Consider the following 27346-nt stretch of genomic DNA (forward strand, 5'->3'; position numbering starts at 1 on the left):
ACGGTACTGTGTGGAATGTCTTCACTATCCAAGTCAAAGTGCAGAGGGCAGGAATAAAAGACAGAGCTAAAAATATTCTCACAGCACACGCACACACCTTTGATCCAGTCCCTGGCTTGAGTGTAAGTGAGAGGTGACATAGTGAAGTATGGCTCTCCCTTCCCTCGGACTTTACCATGTGCTGTAAATTGCCGCCGTGTTCTTTGATAAGATGAATAGTGACTTTGCTCAAACACTTGGGAAAATGGAACAGAATTCCCTGTCTGTCTGTGTTGTAATTACCCAACAGTTCAGACTCCAACTTAACCTGAAGGAGTGGTTCCTTCATGTGTTTTGAGTAGAGGGGGGGACCACCGAGTTGCCACATCTGACAGACACCTGCAGAGGTGAATGGAGATCAGAATGACTCCCTTAGCAAGCGTGTCAGAGGGTGCTAATTCAATTCTGCTTTCAACAGCTCTGTTTATCCAGGCCATGAAGTAGTGAGAGCATGGGCCCTCTGCATTAAGTAGTTCGATGCCAGTTCTCCGGTCTCCTTGGCTGACCCTTGAGATAGAGACTGAGCACTCAGCTTCCCAGAAACCACCATCTGACTGGCTTTTTCTGGCTTCTTCTCCAGGGTTATTAATGCTGGAAAGAGCACACACAATGAGGACCAAGCCAGCTGCGAGGTGCTCACAGTGAAGAAGAAAGTTGGGACCATTACTTCCACCCCGAACAGAAATTCCAAGCGAAGGTCATCCCTTCCCAACGGGGAAGGCCTGCAGTTAAAGGAGAACTCTGTAAGCACCGTTCCTCCTGCCCTCTTTGGTGTTCATATATGCTAGCCCCGACTTTCAGATGCTGGGGCTTGTGGCTGGTAGTGGTTCACGTCTTTAATCCCAGCACTTGGGAAGTGGAGGCAGAGGCAGATGTGGGAGGATCTCTGTGAGTTCAAGGCCAGCCTGGTCTATGTAGTGAGTTCAGGACCAGCCTGGTCTATGTAGTGAGTTCAGGACCGTTTACTCTGGCTTTGTCCAGGTGCAAATGAATGGGTACGGAACAAGCCGGTCTTCAGATTCATCGATGGAATGGGTCAGTAGGGTATCACACATATCACACTGCAGGTGACATGTGTTGGGTGAGCTGTTGTTTGTTTATTAGGTTTGTTTTTGAACAAAGTAGACACAACACTATAAATAGGTTTGTTTTAGGAGCTGAGATATATATATATATATATATATATATATATATATATATATATAGTGGTTTCAAAGAAGCCTTTTTTTTTTTTTTAAGAGGAAATGGCCTGAAAAGCTCTTGTAAGGGGCAGAAGAATCTCTAGCCATTGGCTCAGAGCCCAGCCGTGCTGTGTGACCCTGTCTTCCCCTTCCCTGTCCATTATACTTGGCCGTTTGGAGCCTGTTCCTAATGTTCTTCCAAGTTAATATTTGTTTTAGTTGGCTGAAGGCCCTTGCAGCCTATGGGGTGGCCTGGCAGACTGAATGCCCTCCTATTGACAAGCCCCAGGGTACATCCTCTCTCTCCAGAGGCTGGAGAACAAAGCAACATCTCCTCAGAAAGAACTGCAGACGCCCTTAGACAGGGAGTGGGGGACATCAACCCTGTGGATCAGCAGATTGTGCAGTCCTGTGGAGAGGCGCCCTGTGGGAAAATCGGGGCACATTAAATGAGGTGACCCAAATGTCACTATTTGTTCTAGTAATCTTTAGTACGTTTTTATATAAAATACACAAAAAATTTAAGAGATCCAGGAGTTCCATTTTAGTCTAGAAAATAGTGTCTTGTTTCATTTAGGATCAGAGAATAGAAGTAACGAGATGGTTAGAGAGTCAGGAAGCGCAACGACCAGTGGTTTTTCTTTGTTTGTTTGTTTTGTTTTGGGTTTTGTTTGGGGTTTTGTTTGGGGTTTTTTTTGTGAATTATTATTATTATTTAATCTTCCTTTACAGTACAGCCACTACCCCTTCTCCCATTCCGCCCCTGGCCACTCCCTATCCCATTCCTCCTCCCTTGACTCCAAGAGGATGTCCCCACCCCCTTCACCCCCCATCCCACTAGACTGCCCCACCCCCTGGGGCTTCAAGTCTCTCGAGGGTTAGGTGCATCTTCTCTGACTGAACCCAGACCTGGGAGTCCTCTGTTGTATGTGTCGGGGGCCTCATATCAGCTGATGCATGCTTCCTGGTTGGTGGTCCAGTGTCTGAGAGATCTTGGGGGTCCGGGTTAGTTGAGACTGGTCTTCCCATGGGGTCGCCCTCCTCCTCAGCTCCTAGGGATGGGGTTGCCATCCCATGTCAGGAACTCTGATCCAGAATTGTTCCTGTCTAAAAGAACTTCAGGAACAAAAAATGGAGAAGAGCCTAAGGGAGAGGAGTCACAGGCCCAGACTGCGATCCAGCTCAAGGGGAGACTCCAGGGCCTGACACTTTTACTGATGCTATGATGTGCTTACAGACAGGAGCCTGGCATGGCTGTCCTCTGAGAGGCCCAACAAACAGCTAACCGAGACAGATGCAGATACTTACACCCAACCGATGGGCAGAAGCCAGGGACCCCTGTGGTTGAGTTAGGGAAAATCTAAAAGGACCTGTGGGGTTTTTAGCACTTTTTTCAGCCAAAGGAAGCATGAACTGAGGCCTTTCCCAAAGAACCAAAGTTAGGGCTTTACTGGAGAGGACAGGATAACGGTTAAATGTGAGCGCTCGGCAGCAAGGTGGCTCAGGCTAAGACTTACTAGCTCGGTAATGTGGACACACTTATTCATTCTGTTAGGTTTGTTTTTTGTAACTGCCAAATGGCAAAAGGAAACTGGCTTGAAGTGTGTAATCTACTGCTGGTCTAGTGGAAAATTTTTGATGGAGTCATTAATTAGAAATCTTTAATACAGGGCTGGAGAGATAGCCCGGTGGTTAAGAACACGCTCTACTCCTCTAGACAATGCAGATCTACTTCCCAGCCACCACACGGAGGCTCACAAGTGTCCCTACCTCCAATTCCAGGGCAGCCGACGCCTTGGTCAGCGGACACCTTGTTCTGGCCTCTGTGGACATACTCATACACATATAATAAAAATACTTTTTCAATCCTTAATGCATATTCACCATCAATCCCCTCAGGACAGCCGCTCTTCCATGTATAAAGCTCAGTGAATTTTGTGTTTATCCACTTGTGAACGGGAAGTTAGATAGTCCTTTCTCCCACTCGATGGGGTTGTTCTGAGCATGGATTTATGGCAGGACAGAGCTTAGAACCTGAGAGTCTCTGCCAAGGACGGGCCACATGGATGTGTGTCCCTAGGCCAGTCAGTGATTTTTTTTTCTTTTCTCTTCCCGCCCCACTCCTCCTAGTAAGTGGAACCTGAGGTAATATTTCCAAAGGGATGGTGAGAACAGGTAGTGTGCTCATGGGTAGAACCCGAAGCTACCAGTGATGGTCCCAAACCATTATGAGACTCGTGCTCCTGGAGGGAACGAGGATGAGCTAGGCAGAGTGGACACCGCTGGACGCTTATTTCCAGTCTTAATTCCTTTATACTTATGTCCTTCTTTAGTTAGAGTTTAAAACAGCCATATGGCCCTTTGATTTTAATTGTAGTAAAATTGCAGTAAAATCTTAAGCACTTTAGGTGTACGGCTCAGTGGCATTAAGTATGCCCACTTACTTGTATAACCACCACCATTACCCACCTCTGGAACATTTGTCTTTTTTGCAAAAGACGTTTTGCTGGGGGAGGAAAGGGGGTGTTTGATCGCAGCACACCAGAGGCACAGGCAGGCGGACCTCTGTGAGTTTGGGGCCAGCCTGGTCTACAGAGAGAGTTCCAGGGCAGCCAGGGCTGTGGGTTCATACACACTAATTTCCCATCCTGCCAATCACTTGGGCCTTCACCAATCACCATTCCATTTCTATGAATTTGACCACTCTAGGTACCTAAAATAAGGAAATTCTACAATATGTGTCCTTTTGTACCTGCCTTGTGTTAGGGTTCAGGGTCATGGTGTTATCCAGGTGTGAGTCAGTTCTGAAGGTTGGGTAACTCTCTCCTTAAGAATCTACCTCGTTTTGTTTGTCCCTCACCTGCGATTGACACGGGGGTTCCGTACAAACACTTCTCAGTGTTCCGTTCTCACCCCTTTGGCCTGTCTACCTAGAAGTAGATAGATCTGGATTCTATGCTGGTTCAGTCTAATCTTTTGCTGATAGTTGTGCTTTCTCGTGCCTGCACCCTTTCACATCCCCCACCAAGAACCCCATGGGATCCAGTTTCTCACATTCATTAACACTTTTATTTTCTTTTTCTTTTATTTATTTTTTTCCTTGAAAACAGTCCTCTCAGTGAATATGTGGTAGTAGTTATTGTAGTTTTGAATAATAATTAGTGATACTATAATTTAAACCTTTTATTCGTGTGTATGTGGTGTTGTGAGCATGTGAGCCTGTGTATGTGCATGTGTGTGTGAGTGTGTGTGTGTGCCTGTATATGTGCATGTATGTGTATTCATGTGTGCATGTATGTGTGTGAATGTGTGTGTATGTGCCTGTGTATGTGTGTGTGAGTGTGTGCCTTTGTATGTGCATATGAGTATGTATGTGTGTATGTGTGTGTGTGTGTGTGTGTGTGTGTGTGTGTGTGTGGAGTGTGTGTGCCCGTGATATGTGTGTGTGTGTGTGTGTGTGTGTGTGTGTGTGTGTGTGTGTTTGATGGTACCCACACAGGCTACAAGGGGTGCATCCGATCCCTTGGAGCTAGAGTTACAGGTAGATGTGAATGCTAGAGTCTGAACTCCGGGCTCCTGATAAAGCAGGAAAGCCATCTCTGCAGCCCCGTGATACTGTATTTCTATGTGCTGAGTGGCTTATGATGCTTCTTCTTCAGAGGATATCTGTTTGGTTTCTTTGCATGTTTTTTTTTAAATTATGTCCTCTGTTTTGTTGTTGTTCAAGCTGTTCTCTAAAAGCCTGCAAACCATGACATCAGCCACTGAGTGCTTGCTGTGTACCAGCAGGAGATGCTGGGGATCCACCAAGAGACGTAGAGACAAAACACCCATGAAGCATTTATTAAAGAGGCAGTTAAAATGTAGTCTGGCTGGGTGTGGTGGCACGTGCCTCTAATCTCAGCAAAAGCAGGCATCATATTCTCTGAGTTTGAGCCTAGACTCAATGTGTTCCAAGACAGCAAGGGCTACACACAGAAACCATATCTAAAACACAGACAGACAGACAGACAGACGGACAGACAGACAGAAGTAGAGTGTGCCAGATGATGAATGCTATTGAGGAAAAGGTGGAATTAAAACCTGTGTAAGCTGGAGATAGCTGGGTGGCACGGAAGGCATCCTGAGAAGGTGCAGTTTGAGAAGAAGAGCGTTAACACTGTGACCATTGCAGAGACCTGGATATAAGAGCAGGTCCTGGGCCCTCATGTTTCAGTATGGAGGCTCCCCTGGTTGGAACAGAGATATGCAAAGGCTTTGTCATGAGAGTGGGATGCAGAATCAGGCAAGACCATGATGGTTGGGTCTTTTGGTGTGTATTCTAACTGTAGAGTTTACTAGCTTAAATTGCTGGATACACTGATTTTTAAAAGGTCAGGGACTTCCCCCCCTGCTAGAAAACATCCCTTAAAAGTCAAACTCACACATAGTCACACTTAAAGTAGGGCCTAGGCTTATAGCACAGTTGGAAACTGTAGTTAATGATAACATATTAAATGCATATGGACTGTGTTGGACCTACAGCCGAAAACCATCAATGGGAGACAAACAGCGCAGAATCGAGTGTACACACACACACACACACACACACACACACACACACACACACACCCCTCCATGACTCTCTCCCTTTACCCTGCAGATATATTGATCTCTGAGTCAATGTGCTGAGCCCTGGGGCAAGATGAGCTCAGTTCTTACAGCTCCGTCCCTTCTAGACCTGGAGGAGCGAGATACACTAAGCAGTAATGGAGTGACTCGGCCAGTGCAGTGAAGATAAGAAGCCCAGTTTGAAGGGAATCCTGACACAAAGTGGCCACTGGTGGTCTGGTGGAAGGCTTCCGGGACTGCGCTGGCTCCCAGTGGGTCGCGAACTCAAAGATTGGGCCCTCCTAAACCTTCCCCGCTAGCAAATGCTCCTCTCCGATACTCCTGAGGGTCCTAAACTTTCCCCTGCTACTCAAGGCCCGATCGAGGAAGGGGCCAGTAGCCAGTGGCCCCAGCCTGCAAATCTCCAGGTCCCGCCTCAGTCTTCCTGCCCAGCCATTGGCTGTACAGCAGTTCTTTATTGCCAATCAAACCCAGCTGGGGGCGGAGACCCTCAGTGTCTAGGAACGCAGCCTTTGGGAGTTGAACTGAATTGAGATAGCTTTAGAACCCATCCCTAACATGTGACATTTGAACTGTGATCTTGAAAAGTGAACAGGAGGGGGCCAGGTGATGGTGGTGCGTGCCTTTAGTCCCAGCCCTCAGAAGGCAGAGGCAGGCAAATCTCTGAGTTCAAGACCAACCTAGTCTACAGAGCGAGAGTTCTGGAAAAACTAGGGCTACAAAGAGAAACTGTGGCTTAAAAAACAAAATCAATCAATCAATTAATTGATATATAAACAAAGAGAAGTGAACAGGAGGGAGTAAAACTTGCTTTGAGATTATATGCCTGTCATGCCTAGATCATGCCTATCAGACCCTGGATTCAATCCCCAGTAAAATAAAATAAAATAAGATAAAATAAAATAAAATAAACAACAACAATAATAAGAAAAGATAAATAAGTAATTCTGCAAGCAAATTTTAGGAAGGAGTTGGGTGGGGTGTTTCTGATTAACCCAGGGGTTCTTAACCTGTGGGTCACATATCAAAGATCCTGCACAAGAGATATTTATATTGGCAGCATCAAAATTGTAGTTACAGAATAGCAATGGAATTAATTTTATGGTTGAGGGTCACCACAGCATGAGGAACTGTGTTAAAGGGTCACAGCGTTATTGTATTAAAGGGAAGTGCATGTGTAGAGACGGTTTGAGAAAGAACCCATGATGCAGGTCATGTGTACTTGGAGTGGAGCATCAACCAAATGATGGTAATGGTACCTGAGTTGTTGGGATCCAAGCCTAGGCCTGGAAGTTGTAACAAGTTAGGCTCAGCCACACATCCCAGGAAGCCAAATAAAGACACAACGTAGCAGTGAAAAGATAGGAGGAGGAGTGTTGTTCAATGTGACAACATTAGGAAGAGGAACAAAGAGGTTCAGTGGCTGCTCCCCCAACCACCGGCTTCAGTACATCTTCAGGGTTCTGACATGAAGTTTAGGTTTAAAGAGAGGCTGAGTACACATTACTCAACAGTCCTGGTCAGAGTACAGTCCTATCCATCACTACTTCCACTTCAGAATCTCCGCTACAGGGATCTGACAAGCTGTCAGAATTGTATGAAATCTTTTCCTCAGAGACGGGCTTACCCCCTTTGGCAAGCACAAGGGCTTTAGCCCTTCCTTTCTCCCAGACTGAGATTCCTGAGGAAATTCATATTCCTTCTGGTCCATAGTCTCAATAATTAAGCAGCGGAAGGGAAAGGTAGAGTCTTTTTAGAATGCCTTTACTCCTGTGAGGACTGTTAGAATAAGACAGGAGCGGTGAGTGTTAGACATGACATCTGTCAGATGAGATAACCAGCTGCAACTTTAACCAAATGACAAGATGTGACAAGATGAATTGGAAGACAATGGTCAGAGGATGCTGGGATATGAACTCGGAGGCTCCCATGCAGCAGGTGAGAGATGGTGGGAACTTAGTACGAGGCAGAGATTAGAGGGAGAAGCCAGACGACCTGATATGAGAAAGAATAGCTGAACTGACCAGACCTCTGACTACCTGAGGTAAGAAGGAGTTAGGGTTGACGGATGCTTCCAAATCTCTGTGCTGGACAGATGCCTCAGGAAGGGTGGATGGAGGTGGTGCCTAGAGTGTCATTCTATCTGTCCAGGTAGGCAAGGTCTGCAGCTCACAAGCAAACCTAGGGAGTTTAAGATTTCAGGAGTTACAAGTTCAGAGAGTAAAGCTAAAATGTAACTATATTAAAAAGAAAAAAAGAAACAAAGAAGGCGAGAGAAAAAGTGCAAGCTAGAGACAAGTCCTAAATGATCCAAGAAGAAAGGTGTTTTAGTTGCTTTGCTATTGTCATGACCCACAAAGTAAGTTACAAAAGAAACCATTTAATTTGGGGCTCATGGTTCCAAAGAGTGAGTCCATGATCATGTCATCAGGGAGAATGGAAACACAGACCAACATGGTGCTGGAGCAATAGCTAAGAGCTCATATCTAATCCATAAGCATGAGGCATGGAGAGACAGAGAGCTAACTGGGAATGGTGTGAGCTTTTGAAACCTTAAAGCCCACCCAGAGTGACACACCTCCAACAAGGCCACATCTCCTAATCCTTCCCAACCAGTTCTACCAGGACCAAGTATTCAAATCTATGACCCTATTGGGGTCATTCTCATTAAAGCCACCATGAGAGGGAGTTGTAAAGCAAAGAGAAGAAAGAGACTATTGTGACATAAGTCACATAAAGGTCAAGCTGATATGGATGGGGAAATGGGCATATTATAAGCCAAAAATGGAACAACAGGATCAATAACAGCTTCGCCATCTCACTGAAGACAGAATGCTGACCAACAGGAGGAACAGCCAAGGGGGTTATGTGGGTCAATACAAAGGATTAATGTCTCCCTCCTTTCTTGGCCTGTGTGTCCGCAGTGAACTTAGTAAAACCTGAAGTGTGTGCTTCCAAAAAGTTTCATGTATTGTGCAAACGTGCAACTTCCTAAGAGGCGGAAGAATACCTGAAGCCTCTTACCTGATAACATAGGATTACAGCAAGAGGCAAAAATTATTACAGCTGTGCTTGGTTGGCAACGTCAAATGTGTAGCCCAGCTCTACCCTTGTGACTGATGATGTCTCTTATACTTTGTGACAACAGGATTCAAGGATAACAAAGAGATCACTTTTCTCACTGTAGACAATTACTATCTGGCATAAAAATTTAATTTGACCCCATTAATACAATAGTCTGCCAGCCAGTGAAGTCAACTTAAGCCTTTTATTTTAAAAGAATTCAACCTTTCGAGCCTCGTGTGATTGCAAACACCTACAATCCCAGCACTCAGGAGGCAGAGAGGCAGGTGGATCTCTGAGAGTTTGAGCCCAGCCCGGTCTATAGAGTGAGTTCTCTAGGACAGCTAGAGTGCAGTGAGTAGTACTGTCTAATCTTCGACTGAAAGCTTGACAGTGGTGCCTCCCTTTGAGAGGGAAGCCACAGATTGATCTCAGGTTCCATTTGCATGTGAAGTGGGACATCAGAAGTTGGAGAAGCCATGTTGGAAAGAAATCATCAATCTTAAAAAGGAGCTCTACATTAAGAAGTAAAAGAAGTTTGAAGGTTGAAAATAATAGTTTGAAGAAAAGCAAGGGATTATCATTAAATGGGGTTTCTGCATGGCATGTATAAATTTCATTTCGTTAGTCAATTAGCAGTTTGGTGATATTATTCATAAGAAATAAGAATTCTCTTCAGAACAGTGGTTCTCAGCCTGTGGGGCATGACCCTTGCGGGGAGCATCCAAATGACCCTTTCACATGCACATATGTTGTCACCTAAGACCATGGGGAAACACAGATGTATTATAGTTTATAACAGCCGCAAAATTATAGTTATGAAGTAGCCATGAAAATAATTTTCTAGTTGGAGATCACCACAGCATGAGAAGCTGTGTAAAGGGTCACAGATTTAGGAAGGTTGGGAATTGCTGCTTTAGAAGACTAAGGAAGAGAAATCTTACACGTGGTCTCAGACAAAAGGCCAACAAGCACGGCTGTTTGCTGAACCTGTTATAAAGAAAAGCTGTGTCCATCCCAAGGGAGGTGGGCTCTGCTCATGCCTGGACCACTTGGGTGCAGTCTGTGTATGAAAAGCCATAGATCCCTCAAAGGGGCAAATCAGTAACGGATCCTCCTCTGTTAGTGTGTAAGCAGTGTGTAAGCCTTAACATCCCTGTGCCTCCGATTGCTGCTTAAGTGTGGGCAGCAGGAGAGAAGGGGGTCTGGGCATCTCCAGGGACGGTTCTGAGAGTTGCTCTTCAGGAAAAACACTTCAAGTATCTTCGAGGTATTGAAACTAATGTGCAACCCCTCACCTACCACTGGAGAACTTTTCACTTGACTAGGCTGAGATTCAAAGAAGCAAGCAGGATCACGGTTTTTCTTTACTTTGATTTGAGAGCCTTTAAAGAGTTCTTATTTATCATAGAGATCACCATCACGTGCAAACATTGACTTCCCAAGGGCTTTGGCTTGCCAGCCCCCAAGTGTCCAATACCAGGAATGGAATAGAAGTGAGTGATTCTACCAAACTGCCTTCAAAGAAGTTACCCTCATAGGCATCTAAAAACCTTACAGTGAAGAAGCACGTGCAGGCTAGGCACAGTGCACACCCTCAGCACTTGGGGGGCAGAAGCAGGTGGATCTTAGTGATTGATTTGAGACCAGCCTGCATAGTAAGTTTCAGGCTAGTCAGAGAGAGGGGGGGGGCGAGGGGAGGAGAGAGAAGAGAGAGGAGAGAGGGAGAGGCAGAGAGAGACAGAGAGAGGCAGAGAGAGACAGACAGACACAGAGAGAAAGACACACACTCTCTCACAGAGAGAGAGACAGACAGAGACAGAGAGACAGAGATAGGGAGAGACAGAGAGACAGACACAGAGAGAGAAAGACACACACACACACACACACACACACACACACACACCACTTCTCGTTTGAAGTGGGGATTGTTTTGAGCTTGAGAGTACCCATGGGGACACATGCATGCCCTCTGAGGGCATTTTCTTAAGAGCGCCCTCACGTTGTTTAATTTGGAGAGAAGCACGCCAGCGTGAGTAGTTCCAGTATCTGTAGTTCAGTGTCTGATTACAATAGCAGGAGAGAGCTGCGGCATCAGCGTTCCACAGCAGGGGAGAGGAAGACTGACTACCTCCTCAGCAGAGGTCTAGGCAGCGAGTGGTGTGGAAATCCACAGCCTGCAGGAACGTCCAAAAGGAGAGGAAAAGGCCCAGAACATGGACCAGTGTTAACTCTGAGCTGCAGTTGCCACTCCTCCCAGAACCCTCTCCACCATAGCTCTTCCAGCCACGAAACAGTCAGCTGAAAGTTGCCTCTGGTCTCCCTGCCCTTGTTCTTTGCTCATGACTTGGCTCTTGGTGCTCATGGCACTGTGTTCCCCGTGGTGATGTGGCTTAGAAATGCTTAGAAAACAATAGAAATGGCCTTTAATCCACTGGTTCCTCTTTTTCTGTGCATGTCAAGAGAATGTAAACTTTCCATTTATCCACTTAGATCTCCCCTCCCACCCCCCAAAATCCCCCAACCCACTCACCAACACACCCCGACCCCACCCACCGTGAAGACGCAGGGCAGCTCGTTCCTTAAAACTTTTATCTGTTAGTTCTGGAGACTAAAGAACTCTGGGTGGTGTGCTGACTAGGGATGACCTGACCACCAGGAGTTGAGAGGACCCATGTCAGAGTCCTTAGAAAGATGCCAGGTCTGATCTGAGGCACATGGAGAGGCTGGGAGCTCATCTCAGACTGGGCTCCTCAGCATCTCCCGACCCACACGGCGAGTCAGACAGCTGCAGGGAACTGTGATTCATAAACGTGAGCTTCTTCAATAACTCATGACAACGAAACAACATTCTTGCTGACATATAAAATCTAGATTTTTTCTCCAATGATGGAAAAATATCTTAATAACCTTTAAAAAAGTGTTGCTTCTAAAAGAAGAGGAGGAGGAGGAAGGGGAGGGGGAGGAGGAGGAGAGGAAGAAGAAGAAAGAAGGAGAAGAAGAGAAGAAGAAGAAGAAGAAGAAGAAGAAGAAGAAGAAGAAGAAGTAGTAGCAGTAGTAGTAGTAGTAGCAGTAGTAGTAGTAGTAGCAGTAGTAGTAGTAGTAGTAGTAGTAGTAGTGAGCATGGCGAGGCTGTAAACAGACAGCGTTGACATGTGAGCCCAAGATGGACTTGCCCAGAGTTACCCAACTGCCCTCACGTCTGCTGCTCCTCGCCGGTGTGTTACTGGGAGGGTATGTTGAGAAGCTACAGGTTGACAGCCCCGTGGATGGAGGGTTCTTATGCTGGCTTTGACATGTTGAAAACTGACTGGACACAAATCAGCCAATCAAACCGTACAGAGTGGACACATGGGAACATGTGGTTCCCTGCGGGACATGGTGATGAGAAGGGTGAGAGCCGCCTGCCCTCCAGACTCATGGTAAGCTGTTTCAGAAAGCAACTGTGGAGTCTCATCCAGAGTGGGAACGCAGATCTCCGCGTGAGAGACTCTCCTTCCCCGCTGTTGGTATGGCCCCATCCTAGGTTCTATAAATACCTGGGAAAAACAAATATCAAATGTGCAGAATCCAAAGAGATGGCACTTTCCTTTAGGACAACTATTGTCGCGCCCAACCTCGACCAGCAAGGAAGACACGACCAGCGAAGATCTTCTTCAAGCAGTTTTACTCAGGAACCTTGATACAATCTTCTGACCCCGGGGAATCCCTGCACCACACTTAAATAGCTAGTGCTGCCCAATCCTAGCAAGCCACGTGGGAATAGCGGATAGGTTGTATCTATGCAGAAGCGACCAGGCCAAGCAGGAACAGCCAAATAAGGACTTGTTTTTCTCAAGGAGTGGAAGGCGAAAACCGGACTTGTTTTTCTCAAGGAGCAGAAGGCGGAAACCGGCACCATCCCCGGGGCGCGGGACCTCACAGCTCCCTACAGTTCCCCCATTTTGTTTTATTGGCACCCTGATGACACTGGCATATACTGAGCACGGCGACCCCCCCCCCCCACTTAGGATCTTCCCTTCGTGTACCCGTCGTAAGATTACCTTGTCGTCCTCAAGGCCCCATGTCTTAGGTGAGAAGGGAAGTTGCCCGTCACTGAGTAGGGTCACTCGATATGCTCAGGGACACAGAATATGCCAGGGGAAACAGGGTCCAGTAGAGTAAGGGTGGCTATATATCTTATATGACTGTTAGCCACGCCTGGGGGGACTGTCCTGCCTCAATGACTGCAAATGCCTGCACGACCATGGCCGCATGCTGCCTCTGTACAAACCTCATCCTGCACAAACACCACAGGCTCACTAGGGAGACCAGCAGCAAGAGTCCAGCTAGGGCTCCCATACCCGCCCACTCCCTCAGATGATTCATAGCAGCAGCAATCCAAGATGACAATCCCGTAGCCAGTCTAGCATCCGCACGTGTGGAGTTCACGGTCACGATGGCTACACGTAGCTGATCCATTAAGAAATCGAATTCTCCAGTCCAATTACCTAAAAGCTAACTTGATAACTGTTTAGACAAATTAGCGGAATGGGCTTAAAGGTCATGACGTATTGGCATGAGTCTCAGGAACACCGATAGTATCCCCCACTGGGGCTCCGTTTGGACCAGCATTTGGGTCACACCAAGAAGTATCATCAACAGCAGGATCTTCATTCTTGTTGCACCTCCTGGTCAATCTTTCAGGGACCCACAACGGATCTTGCCGGTCCTGAGGAAACACACAAACAGACCCTCTCGCCCACGCCAACACGGGATCTGGCCCATGCCATAAGCCAGTGATCACATCTTTCCATTTCACATAACCTTTCAATGTGCCCGCCCGACATTGATGTCGGTCAGCGGCAGAAAGGCCATCATCATCCAAAATTAAAAAATTAAGAGTAAAAAGGGCCAAGGATATCTGTTCCTTGGGGGTTCTACCATGGCCTATTCCCCTCTTTTGTTTAATTAGGCATTCCTTTAATGTACGATGAGCTCGCTCAACAATACCTTGTCCTTGGGGATTATAAGGCAGGCCATGGCTCAACTGCACATCCATTTGAAAGATTGGGCAGTGTACGCTGGGCCATTATTAGTTTTTAAGTGTTGAGGCTTTCCCCAAGCAGCCCAGGCTTCTAGGCAGTGTCCAATAACATTGCGTGCCTTTTCTCCACTCATAGGGGTAGCATGAATGACACCTGAACAAGTATCCACAGAAACATGAATGTATTTTAGAGTCCCAAATCCAGATGTGTGAGTTACATCCATTTGCCAAATCTTTAGGGGTAGGAGGCCCCTAGGATTAACCCCCACACTAGGGGGATGATGGAAAGTGATACACTGTTGACATCCTAAAACTATCTGTCGAGCATCTGCTCGAGACAGGTGAAACTTCTGCTGTAAGGTTTTAGTAGGCACATGAAATTGTTGATGAAACTGTCTGGTTTGATCCAATGATGAACTTAAGAAGATAAACTCCATTCGGGTACATCTATCCACAAGATCATTTCCCTCACTGAGAGGACCAGGCAAATCTGTATGAGCTCTAATATGTTGGACAAAAAACTTGTGACATCTTTCCCAAATCAATTCCTGAAGTTCCCTCAGCAGCTGGCATACCATGCTGCTAATTTTAATAGGGCCAGCCACTTCTAATATCTTAACTGCATTAACAACATATGATGAATCAGAGAGCAAATTAAAGGCAAAAAAACAATTTTTAAACACTTCCAGCACAATCTTGAGTTCAGTTACTTGTGGAGAGCCAGGTTGATATTGACACAAAATTGGCTCTTGATGGTCAATCATATAGGCTCCACAGCCATTTTTGGATCCATCTGTAAAAATGTTTGGCGCCCCCTGTATAGGAACACTGGAGGTAACCTTAGGAAAAATAACGGGATGTTCCTTAAAGAAGGATAGCAAAGGGTGTTTTGGATAATGATTATCTATCTCTCCATGGAATCCACAGCGTAATATAGCCCAATCATCCACAGTGCCACACAAGATCTTCATCTGCTGACCTGTAGGGCACTATGATCGAAGTTGGGGAAACACCAAAATATTGTATGCATTGTTGGATATCATTCAGGGCTAATCATGCAACTGCTGTAGGATAATACTCTACTGATCTAGCTGGAGAAGCCCTGGGATAAACCCAAAGCAGAGGGCCATCTTGCCACAACAATCCTGTGGGCTACATGTAGGTGGCTAGAATGCATAGCACAATGTCTGCACCCTCCTTCCATCGATGTAAAATTGCGCCTTGTAATCGTTTTTCAACCTTCTTTAAAGCTTCCCTTGCTTCATCAGTCAATTGTCTAGGAGAATCCAAGGCCGAATCCCCAACTAAAGTATTATACAATGGTTTTAATTCATAATTTGGTAATTTTAAATAACATCTGACCCAATTAATATCTCCCGATAATTTTTGAAAATCATTAAGAGTCTTAAGATTATCTTTCCTCAATTCAACCTTCTGTGGGATAATGATATAAGGGCTTACTTTTGCTTCTAAATAATTTACGAGATTGCCCTTTTGTACCTTTTCGGGGCAATAATCAATCCTTTACCTTCTAGCAATTTAACTAAATTTCCATATGCTAAATCTAAAATCTCTTCATTCTTTGCAGTTAAAAGGATAAACCTTGGAACAAAGACCATGCGCTGTCACACAACTTTGCACAAGCTGTAGTAAATCAATCTCTACGTTTTAACTTTCGACAGGAAATGGTCAGTCATCTGATAAACAGAACATTGCTAGGAATCCATTTTCTGAGTTTGTTTACTAAACACCTTGAGCAAGAACCAGCTACGCATAAAGTTCCTTTAAATTTGGTCCACAAATTCACTCAGCAGGTTGGAAATTTTAAATGTGCAGTAAGAGGAAGTGGAAATCTCAAATCCCAACACACTGCAATTACAAAAGGGATACACATGCATACTAAAAAGAAACTGTCTCCCAGAAGGCACAGACATAAAAGGGATTAAGGGGATAGTCTTTTAACACAGACAAGAATTAGCTGATACCCTTCTTCATTTTGTGAGCACCATAATACCTAAAATGATTTAAACCTGAATTCACTGTGCACTGTGACCACAAATTAAAAAACACATAATTTGTCTTACTATATATTTCTAGACATTAATTGAGATGTAATCTTAAAACTGCCTTAAAAGGGGGCTGTGATAGCAGCTATCAAAGCAATATTCAAGCATGATTTCAAAGATGTCCCCAGGGTTAGTTAGCCTTCTTTGTCAAAAATCTTCATAATGTCACCAGAAACTTCATCAAGAGACTTAGAAGCGTCTATTTTCTTGACTTTCCCCATTTCTTCATATAGGTCAATGATTCAGACAGCTCCTGAAGAGCCAGAAAAATTGGGTGGGATTGTGAATTCCCCATGATTTTGTGTAACTCACCGTTACTGTACACAATCCTCACAGCAATAGGCAAAAATGATTCCCAAATGAAAAAGGAGGTTTACAAGCAGCCACAAAATAAGGAGGATGAAAAAAATCCATCGACTACAAGGCTGTCTGTTTTTACCTTTAGTTTGCTACTACTGCGAACTTTACTTTCAGTTCGCTACTACTGTGAACTTTCTTGCTCACTACCCTGAAACTTTATAGCCACTAATTTCCCGTGGTCCTTATAGTCCCACCTTACCTTGGGAACTTTCCAGCGCTGCCCTGATTGCGAGAAGTTCTGATTTCTGGGTCCCCGTACGGGCCACCACTTGTCGCGCCCAACCTCGACCAGCAAGGAAGACACGACCGGCAAAGATCTTCTTCAAGCAGTTTTACTCAGGAACCTTGATACAATCTTCTGACCCCGGGAAATCCCCGCACCACACTTAAATAGCTAGTTCTGCCCAATCCTAGCAAGCCACTTGGGGATAGCGGATAGGTTGTATCTATGCGGAAGCGACCAGGTCAAGCAGGAACAGCCAAATAAGGACTTGTTTTTCTCAAGGAGCAGAAAGCAGAAACTGGCGCTCCCTACAAACTATTTCTGGATTAGTCATCGCTCGTCTATCTATTAAAAATAATATTTTTTTGCAGCACTTGAGAGGCAGAGGCAGGTGGATCTCTGAGTTTGAGGCCAGCCTGATCTACAGCAGGGACTATACAGAGAAACCCTATCTTGAGTGGGAAAAAAAGGAATGCATTCTCAATGCGCCTATCCATTTATTGACATATAATCATAATACTATATACCCATAGAGTAGAATTATTTTCCCATAACAAAAAATAATTTTTTATTATTAAGGGCAGTATTTTAAAATAGTAACAAGCAACTATTAAGTTTTATGAATTATATGCCAGGCATGGTTCTGAGTTGATTTTTTTAAAGTCTTGTGAAGAGCTAAGATATTCTGTTATTAGTAGCTAATGTGTCAGGGCCCAAATGTGTCGGTTACAGTAGCAAGTTCAGGTCAGGTCTGTATCACTGCTGTCTGCTAGAGTGTTGCAGTTCTCCTGAGCAGTATATGCTTGTGATCAGATGGGGTTAGATTGTCCTTCCAGAGAACAATGCCATTGTTGACATGTGCATGATTGCTTGTGCTTTCTGTCAACAGTTTCCTGTAGAAAAACTTTGAGAGATAATTTAGTTTAAAATTTGCTAGTATCATCCACCACACTGGTTAGCTGTGGACACAGGGGCCGGGGAATGAATTCCATTGTGCTCAAGTTTATCAAAAGTGCAGCAGTGTGTGTGCCCCAGGAGTAGCCCACTTCCTACCACACGAGGGCGCCAGTGTCGGTGTCTGGGAAGTAAGAATGCTTGAGGTCTCCATTTTTACCGGAGACTGTGAAAGGATTCTGGAGTTTGTTATCTATGCAGACTGGCTGCTCTGACTTCCCCTGTGGGCTCCCCAAGGAGAGCATCCTGGGGGAGAGGCGGTTTGAGTTATATAACTCTGAGTGAGTGAGAAGGCCTTTCTTTAAGCTGTGTAAACCAGGCTTACCCAGGGTTTTTGTGTGCTTCCTGCCTTACAAGTCAGTATTTCTGCGGGCAGCACAGGAAGTGTTTGCGGTTACATCTGAGACCCCCTTTCTTTTTCAGCACCCCATGGAGAACAATTGATTATTGTTCTCACTGGGATGTTTGTGCCTGGGGGTTCACCGGGATGCTAGCACACACAATGAGGGGTACGGGATAGCTTCCACCGTGCCCTGACCCAGTCAGAGTATACAGTCTGTCTGCAATTATTCTAGTTTCCTGTTCAGTGGATAATTTCGTTTAGAGTTTTAGCTTTGCTAAAAAAGAACCAAGGTCTTTACATATGAATAGAGGAAAGAAAATAATTTTTAAAATTTTTTCTGTTTTTTTGTTTTGTTTTGTTTGTTTTGTTTGATTGTTTGTTTGTTTCTGAGACAGGGTTTCTCTGTGTAGCCCTGGCAGTCCTGAACTCACTCTGTAGACCAGGCTGGCCTAGAACTCCCAAGTGCTGGGATTAACAGCCGGGACCCCCATGCTGAAGAATAATCAAAATTGTTAAATTAGTTTCTCGTGGTTTTGAGAGAAGAAGCTACACTTTTGGTCATGCTTTAGAGAAAGCCTAAATGCAAACTATGAACCTTAAAAACTCCCATTTGTCACCTTCTGGAAACTTCTCTTATCCGGTTATGACCATGTTCCTTCAGTTTTGTTTGTGTGGTGCTGAGTTGAGCCCTAGGTCACCTGATACACAGCAGGCAGGCACTTTACCATTGAGCCAAGCCCTGGCCTTTTCCTCACAAAGAAGGAACGATCGTATATGTGTGGATAAATTACATGTAAGATTGATTGTTCTTGTCATCAAATGAAGTGATTTAGTATGTAACTAAAATTGTTTACTTTTAAACTATTTAGCTTACTTTATTTAAATGCCCTTAATTTTTTTTATGTGCCCTAAGTGATTTGGTTTTTTGTTTGTTTGTTTGTTTTGTTTGTTTGTTTGTTTGTTTGTTTACCAAATTCTACAGTTTCATATTTCAGGAAAGGGCTTCATTCTGTTTTTCCTGATAAAGTGAAGTTGACTCCTGCCCATCTTGAACAAAAACAGGCTAGGCATGTGTTAAAATGTAGCAGTAAGAGACCCTCTCCCGGCTGGCGAGAGGACTCAGCGGTTAAGAGTGTTGGATGCTCTCCAGAGGTCCTGAGTTCAATTCCTAACAACCACATGGTGGCTCACAACCATCTGTAACGGGGATCTGATGTCCTCTTCTGGTGTGTCTGAGGACAGCTACAGTGTACTCACATAAAACAAATAAATAAATCTCAAAAAAAAAAAAAAAAAGAAAAAAGAAAAGACAGTCTCTCAAGAGCATGTCCCTGTAAATCAGAAGGCTCTGGTTTCTCAGGGTAGGACTTTTATACTGGAACACACAACTAAGAGAGTGACGCAAGGTCACCACCAGTGACCATCAGGTGGCACGTCCAGGACACGCGCCATTGCCGCTAAGCAGGAAATAGCTTGAGATAACATAAGCCACGCTGACCAGTAGCAGAAATCAGGGTGGTCGCACAGAGCTGTGTGGTAATGGGAAGTGTGAAGACCTGGGTTCAAATCCTACCCCTACAGCACACCAGCAGCATTGCTGGAACTGCCTGGGTCCCAGGTTCAACACTGATAAAATCGTGATATAATCGCAGTGAACGCATTATGGTGGCCCTAGTGAGATCACTGGGGGCTCGAATGATACCCTCTGAACTGAGGCTTCCCTGGCGTGAAGTGACCGAGGAAGAACTGACAGCCCAGTGAGGTTAGAGGGGCATCCCAGTTGCAGCAGAAAGTACAGTGAGCAGCTCGGTGTCACCCTGGATGGCAAGGGCTGGCAGGGACAGTCACCAGAAGCTGGCATGCTATGTGTCTTCTGTGCGGTGGGCACAGAGCTCCCATTTATTGTCTCTATTCCTGCGCCTGCCGGTATCTTTTCCTTTGGGTGTGCTGTGTTGTTAGTTGTAACATGCTAAGGATACTGTTTGCTTTCGGGGCCCAGGACAAGGGTCTGAAGTGCACATTGTACATACGGAAGCTGCCCTGGCCTCCAGATTCTCCCCGCATCCCTTAGTTCCTACATGGGCTGGGCTCCCTTCCCCTACAGACTCTTCCCTGTATCATCCAGACATTTTGTCGTCCGTCGTTCCCCCCCACCCCGTGAGCCCCTTTCTCTTTTTCTCTCTCCCTCCCCCTACCTATCCCCCTTTCTCTGTGATGACTTCCCTGGCCTTGGACCTTGGAGCCAGTGAACTCCCCTGCCCGAGAGCAACTCCCAGTAAGCCCACCTTTCATATAATCTAATCTGGCTTGAACTGGCTCATTTCAGCGGCAGAGAAATAACCTATCCGCTATGTCTCACCACAGTCACCAGGGCCCTTCACAACTGTCTGTCCTTTTATAATCACACCCTGGATGGTCCACACATTTCACAGGAATTCACACCAGTGGCACCAGTGACACTAGTGGCACCAGTGGCACCAGTGGTTCCTCTCCTGAAGCTCCTCTCAGTTGTAAGGCCCTGTCCTATCTGATTGACATCAGAAGTTGGGAACTCGGCCATTCTTGTTCTCACCTTCTGTCTGGGTGTCCGGTATAGAACCAGGCACACCGGAGAGAAACTCTGTGGCATGTCTTAAATCTTTGCTATCTGTGCCCCAGTCTTAACCTTTTCCTTTCTCTATCCTTTGCTTTTAAGTAAGGAGATGGGTGTTGAGAGAAGTTTAGAAATTTGCTCAGCTCAGTGAATGGCTCCTGCCTTTAATCCCAGCACTTGGGAGTCAGAGGCAGGAGGATCTCTGTTGCCTGTAGTTTTAAAAAACAGGACTCTGCCTTCTCTGGCACTCTGCCCTTGCTCCCGGCTAGGCTCGGGGCTAGGCTCGGAGATCAGCCGCCTTCTCACTCAGCTCTGCCAATGGCCAACTGGAGCAATGATGGCACCCCACCCCTCACGGGTGGCTGGCACCTTTCCTGAGAATGCTGGGAGCTTCCTGCTCCACAGGCTAACCACCCTGTCTGCTTTCTCTCCTGCCAACCTTAGCTCTGCAGATGGAAAACACTAGGTAGTTTTATTATTTTAAAACAAGCCAGAGGGGTTGGGGATTTAGCTCAGTGGTAGAGTGCTTGCCTAGCAAGCGCAAGGCCCTGGGTTCGGTCCTCAGCTCCGAAAGGAAAAAAAAAAAAAAGACAACAAAAGCCAGGTAACTCAATGGCTGGGTGAAGAATTTCCTGCCCTAATCTTATCAACTAGTTCCCTCTATCTTCTTTGCCCGCCCCCACTCAAGGCAGAGGGGGCCCCAAGACCTCCATACCTGCTGCTTCGTCTGAGCTCTAAAACCTGGTCCGAGTACTTTTTTCTCCATCCCTTCCCTTCCTCCTGGGATTCAGACTTTGGCTCTTCGCCCAGCAACTGACTTCTGCCTCCTCTATTGACACAATCAAGGACCAACTAGAGAACTGACACCTCCCTCTACAGATCTCTGTGAGTTCAAGGCCAGCCTGTTCTATATGTGAGTTCCAGCATAGCCAGAGCCACATAGTGAGAGCCTATCACCAAAAAATGAAAAAAAGAAAAGAAAAAGAAAGAAAGAAGGAAGACAGAAATTTCCCAAGATTATACGGCACGAAATTCCAGACGTAGATAGAGTTTATTTTGTATTTTTCACTTAAAATGGCATAGATATTTTGCACAGCTTTTATGTATTTTGTAGCAGCACTGGGGATTGAACCCGGGGCCTCATGAATTCTAGGCAAAGCTACACACAGCAACTTTTTCAACTACCACGGCAGGGTGGAATGTTCACATCAAGGAGTAGGGGGAGGCATGAGACCTCATTTGTTGGCTGTGGAATTGAAACCTGGGCACAGAGCCTAGGCTGAGCTGAGGCCAAGCTGAGGAGGCAGGTGCTTCTCCTCCACCTCCTGACATGGACATCACCTTCCCTTGTGAGCAGGCGTGGCATCGGGGACGGCGGACACTGCGTGGAGCTATGGCGTCCACCCCCCCACACACACACTTCTTACCCTTCCAGAAGCTCAGCGGGTAGAGAATGCAGCTGCCTGTCCACCATCAGTTTTCTGATTCGGGAGCGGGGTACAGGACCACCAGCAGATAACACAGGGCCAGGATAGGCAGGGCAGCTGAATGAGAATGAAACCCTGAAAGTCTGTGGTTCCCAACAGTTCAGTGTGTTTGCTATGTGCTGTGGGGAGGTGGGGGTTGCCTTTGTATACAGACGCTGAGAAGGGAAGGTCACAGGAAGGACATATTGGAGTGTTTTGTATGGATCATGTCAGACTGTGAGGCTCTGAGATGGCAGTGTGGCTCTGGGGTCCACAGAGCTCCTTTGAGATCCTGGGACCTAGGACCCAACTACGACACACCTAGTCCGAGAGCTGAGAGAGATCAAGTCTAGCTGACTACAGTTAGAGTCAGCCTCAGACGCTGAGTAAGTGAGATTGGTATTGTCCTGGTGGCCTTACCCAGCGTGAGGGGTCTACGCAAAATTCAAAAGGAAAAAAATGGATCCAGAAAGGCCGTATGGGTTGTGCATCTGTGGCCACGAACCTTTGCAGAGTTAAGAGACAATGAATGAAAAACCCTTTCATTCTACTCCTTTTCCTGGTGGTGAGGCTGTCAACTGAGAAGGCGACCGAACCCAGGGAAAGGGCTCTCCAGATCAGAAGAAGGACATGGTCCTGCACTCTTGGAGACCATGGTGATGGCCAGCAGTAGCCTAGATCACTTTCTTCGTTTCTACCTGCTGATCAAATACCTGGTTGGGGTCTGCCTTCCTCTTCATAAGGGAGAAAACTCCTTTTGGTCAGAGACAGCCCACATATGGTAGTATGGCTGCTGCCTCCACGAGCAGGCACGTCCCCTATGTGCTTTCCCTTAGCACAGTCAGAAGGAAGGGACTCTTAACTTTTGTGTAGCCTGGTGACATTTAGCCCAGACTTAGCAGGGTTATGTTGGGATTTTTATTGATTCTTCCGATGATTGTGGTGATGTATGCTTGTCACAGGCGGGGGTGTGCATGTGTGAGTGCAAATACCCAGAGAGTCCAGAAGAGGACGTCAGAGTCTGTGGGGCTGGAGGGGCAGATGGCTGGAGCCATGGGTACCGGGGAAGCCATGCAGGCTTCTAACCACTGTGCCGCCTCACCAGCCAAAGCTTGTTTTTAAATGCCACAAGTCAATAGCTCAGCAGGTGCTTGCCGTTCAGATGCGGAGGTGACCATCTCTAATCCTAGTACCCTCGTGGCATGATAGGAAAATCACCCAGAGGTTCACACGCAAACACACAAACACAGTCACACAACACAGCAAAAACAAGAGAGGACCTGGCTGTACTGTCTAGTTCTGTGTGTCAGCTTGACACAAGCTGGAGTTATCATAGAGAAAGGAGCCTCAGTTGAGGAAATGCCTCCATGAGACTCAGCTGTAAGGCATTTTCTCAACTAGTGACCAAGGTGGTGGTGGTGGGGGAGGGGGACCCAGCTCATTGTGAGTGGTGCCGTCCCTGGGCTGGTAGCGCTGGGTTCTATAAGAGAGCAAGCTGAGCAAGCCAGGGGAATCAAGCCAGTAAGCAACATCCCTCCATGGCCTCTGCATCAGCTTCTGCTTCCTGACCTGCTTGAGTTCCAGTCCTGACTTCCTTTGGTGATGAACAGCAATGTGGAAGTGTAAGCTGAATAAACCCTTTCCTCCCCAACTTGCTTCTTGGTCACAATGTTTGTATAGGAACAGAAACCCTGACTAAGACACTGGCCCAACAAGATAGAAGGAGAGAACCAACCCCCTAAAGTTGTCCTCTGGCCTGCACATACACACTGTGGCATCTATGCACCTGTGTACACAGACACACAGACACACACACACACACACACACACACACACACACACACACACACACACACACACACCACCACCACCACCACCACCACCACCACCCACCACCACCACCACCACCACCAAATTATAACTCTCTACAGTAAAAAAGTAAAAAATACCATAGGTGTACCATGGGAATAAATTACTTCAGGTGATTAAAATAACCCAATCACTTATAATTGAGTGATTTCAAAACTTCGCTATTGTGATGTGACATTATGCCTTTCAAGAAAGGCCAGGTTAGGTGTGGAGTCGGTTACATCTGTAATCTCAAAGCGGCGGTGAGGTAAAAAAGCAATCCCGGTATTTGGGACGACAGTATTGTTGGTTCTTTGGGCAAAGGAAGGCAGTGCTGAAATCACCTTTGCCCTGTAGCCCTAAAGGAAATTCTGTGAAAATGAAGATTTGACGACTCTGATTCTATTCACAGTTGCCCCCAAATTGAGAACTGAGACGCCCACTCTGGGTTCAGTTTGTCCCAGGTTCCTACCTACTTAAAATCCTTTTCGGTGCCAGCACCTGGTTTAGTTTGTATTTTCCTTGTCCTTTTTTTAACCTGCCATTTGGGCTCCAGAATACTGTGTAAACACACCACCCTTTTGTTTCCATGATCTCAGCTCTTGTTATAGAGGCTGGCAGACATGGCTACCCAAATGCCAGGAAGCCTGCATGGTAAGAAGCCCAAGTGCAGAACAGTATAGCGCTTGTGGCTCCCCTAGCAAGGCTGCCAGGGCCTAGGCTCTCCTGACTTCTTGACCACTCTGGGCCTATATATTTCAGCCATGCTTGTCTGCAGGGGGCTAACCCTGCTTTCTAGCATTGGTCATGGGACCTAGGCAGGAAGCAAAAAGGACAGGGGCAAAGGAGAAAGATAGCCTCTGCCTCAAGACAGTCCAGGAGCTGGTGTGCAGGGATCCTTTCCTCTGTCCCAAGCAGTCACCAATAGGCAGAAGGAAGAGGAGATATTGGGTGACAGGCTTGCCGACTCCCTCGTTGCTAGCCACGAGGTACAGGCTGTGCCCAGGCTGGCAGGCCCTGTCACCTCTAAGTCCCCATTGTGCATGACCTCTCTTTAAAGCCAGGTTTCCCCCCCACTTTCTCCAGCCACACTGATCTGTTTCTGTGTTCTAGGAGAGTCAGCAGTGGCATGGAGGTCCTCTGGGGTGGCCTCTCATTTGGCAGAGAGCTAGAGGCATAAGTGAGTCACCCAGGCCACATTGTGATAGCACTGAGAACACCTGGCTCTACACAACACTGCACACCATGCACCGGGCATTGTGTATGGTCCCCTTAGCTCCTCCCCTCGAGGTTAATATCGCCTGCGACTCGTGTCAGGAAACCACAGCAGTAAGATACGTGCCTTTGGCTGCCAAGTCATTACCTGGCCCAGCTGGGGCTAAACCAGTGCCATCCCCCACCCAGCACGTGTGCGTGAAAGTGGGGTTAGCATGCAAACGCCCGATCCTTAAGGCATTTGTCTTCCTGTCGCCCTTGGTTCTGAGTTTGGCTTCCAGTTATACTCCTGTCTGCCTTACAGTGCTTTAAGTGTATGTGCTTCTGTCTGAATTTGATCGAATTCCTTTCAGGGCGCAGATTTCTAGCTGGAATCCTCACTCCCAAACACGTCTTAGTCTTCATAATATAGCTTGGGTGTCACCACCTCCGTGGATGGCCTTTTGGGACTTGTAGGCTAAAGCGTGCGGTGGGGAGGGATCAGTGGCCTTACCAATACTCCACCGAGTCAAATCGCTCTCCCTCCTTCCCCACCTCCCAACCCCATGGGGTCACGTGACTGTGGTCTGGTTTCCTCTTGTGTGCCTTCCTACCGCAGTCTCTGCCCCTGGTGTCTCTATTGTCTAGCGATGCGATGCCCTCCCCTTCTTACAGATGAACTTCTTCTCCGAAGCCCTCAGCCTAGGCCTCCCAGTACCAAGAACCTCTTCCTGTACAGCTGACTGACCTTCTGTTGATTTGGCTGGTTTTGCCCTGGATTATTAAAAAACAACCCCTGCCTATGCCTTCTTTTAAACCAATCTTTTATCACACCGTCTACAACCGGGCCCGCTATGCACATCTTGTATGTTTTAGGGGTGTTTCAAGGCAGGATCTCGACTCACCTCCTCATTCGTCTCCCCCTTCCGAGTGCTGGGGTTGCAGGTGTCTGCCACAATGCCTAGCTTGCATGTGTAATTTAGCTGTGTGGTCTCTAAAAGTGTTCACCTTGAAGACCTAGGAAGCCACTCTCGGGGACAGAGAAGATGGCTTAGTGGGTTAAAGTGTTTGATGTGGAAGCACGAAGACCTGAGTTCAGATCAGCAGCACCTACATAAAAGCCGGGTGTGGTATCATGTGCCCCAAACCCCACTGCTGGAGGGAAGCAGAGACAGGGCCTTCTGCCCAGACAGGTTAGCTAACAAGGGAACCATAGGTTCTATGAGCTTCAGCTCAGTGAGAGACCCTGGCTCTGCAGTTAAGAGTGTAGCCAGCTCTAGCTGAGAACCCAAGTCCTATTCCCAGCTCCCAATCCATGCACCTAACAACCACTTGTACGTCCTGCTCAGAAAGATCTATGCCTCTGACCTTTGGGAACCCACACCCATACACACACGACAGACACATACCCAAACTTTAAAACAATCTTTTGGAAAAAATTAAGGTGGAAGTTAATAGCAGTCAGCAGTCACTCTGTGTCAACCTACACACACACACACACACACACACACACATACACACACACACACACTCAGACCCATCTACATAGACACATGCACACACACACACACACACACACACACACACACACACTCAGACCCATCTACATAGACACATGCACACACACACACACACACTCTCAGACCATCTACATAGACACATGCACACACATATGCACATACACACACACACACTCAGACCCATCTACATAGACACATGCACACACATATGCACACACACACACACACACACACACTCACACCCATCTACATACACACATGCACACACATATGCACATACACACACACACACACACACACACACACAGGAGGGGGGCTGGCATGAACTAAATCCATGAGAGAGGAAGGTGCACAGGCTGCACATAGATGATGTCACTTGGGAAACTGAGGCAGAGGGACATAGAGAAAGCAGATTTATCTGTGCATGTTGTGTAGACTGCACTACATTTTCAGGGCTAGGGGAGAAGCAAGTCTTAAGAACTCAGGATGGGGGTGGAGAGATGACCCAGAGGTTAAGAGCACTGGCTGCTCTTCCAGAGGTCCTGAGTTCAAGTGCCAGCAACCACGTGGTGGCTCACAACCATCTGTAATGGGATCTGATGCCCTCTTCAGGTGTATCTGAAGACAGCTACAGTGTACTCATAGAAATACAATACCATACATACATACATATATACATACATACATATTCAATTTGTTTCTTTTAAAAAAAAAAAGCAAAATAAAACACCTCAGGATGCAGAAGGAAGAAGGGACAGTTATCCAAGAGGGTAAGGGCACTGATTGAGGAAAATGGATCTACTTACTACTTTGGGAAAGGGCTTTCTCCAAAGACTCTAAGGCCAGATCGGGCCTGGGA

General features: G+C 46.5%; 1 protein-coding gene across 1 annotated transcript in view; it reads left to right on the forward strand.

Moving 5' to 3' along the window:
* Ppm1h (protein phosphatase, Mg2+/Mn2+ dependent 1H) overlaps positions 1–27346 on the forward strand; it is a 265243-nt gene that overhangs the window by 100918 nt on the left and 136979 nt on the right. Inside the window, exon 2 of the mRNA XM_032913223.1 lies at positions 620–782. Coding sequence (XP_032769114.1) covers positions 620–782 — 163 coding nt within the window. The remainder of the gene's footprint in view (positions 1–619; positions 783–27346) is intronic.

The sequence above is a fragment of the Rattus rattus genome, chromosome 1, assembly GCF_011064425.1.
Source record: "Rattus rattus isolate New Zealand chromosome 1, Rrattus_CSIRO_v1, whole genome shotgun sequence".
NCBI lineage: Eukaryota > Metazoa > Chordata > Mammalia > Rodentia > Muridae > Rattus > Rattus rattus.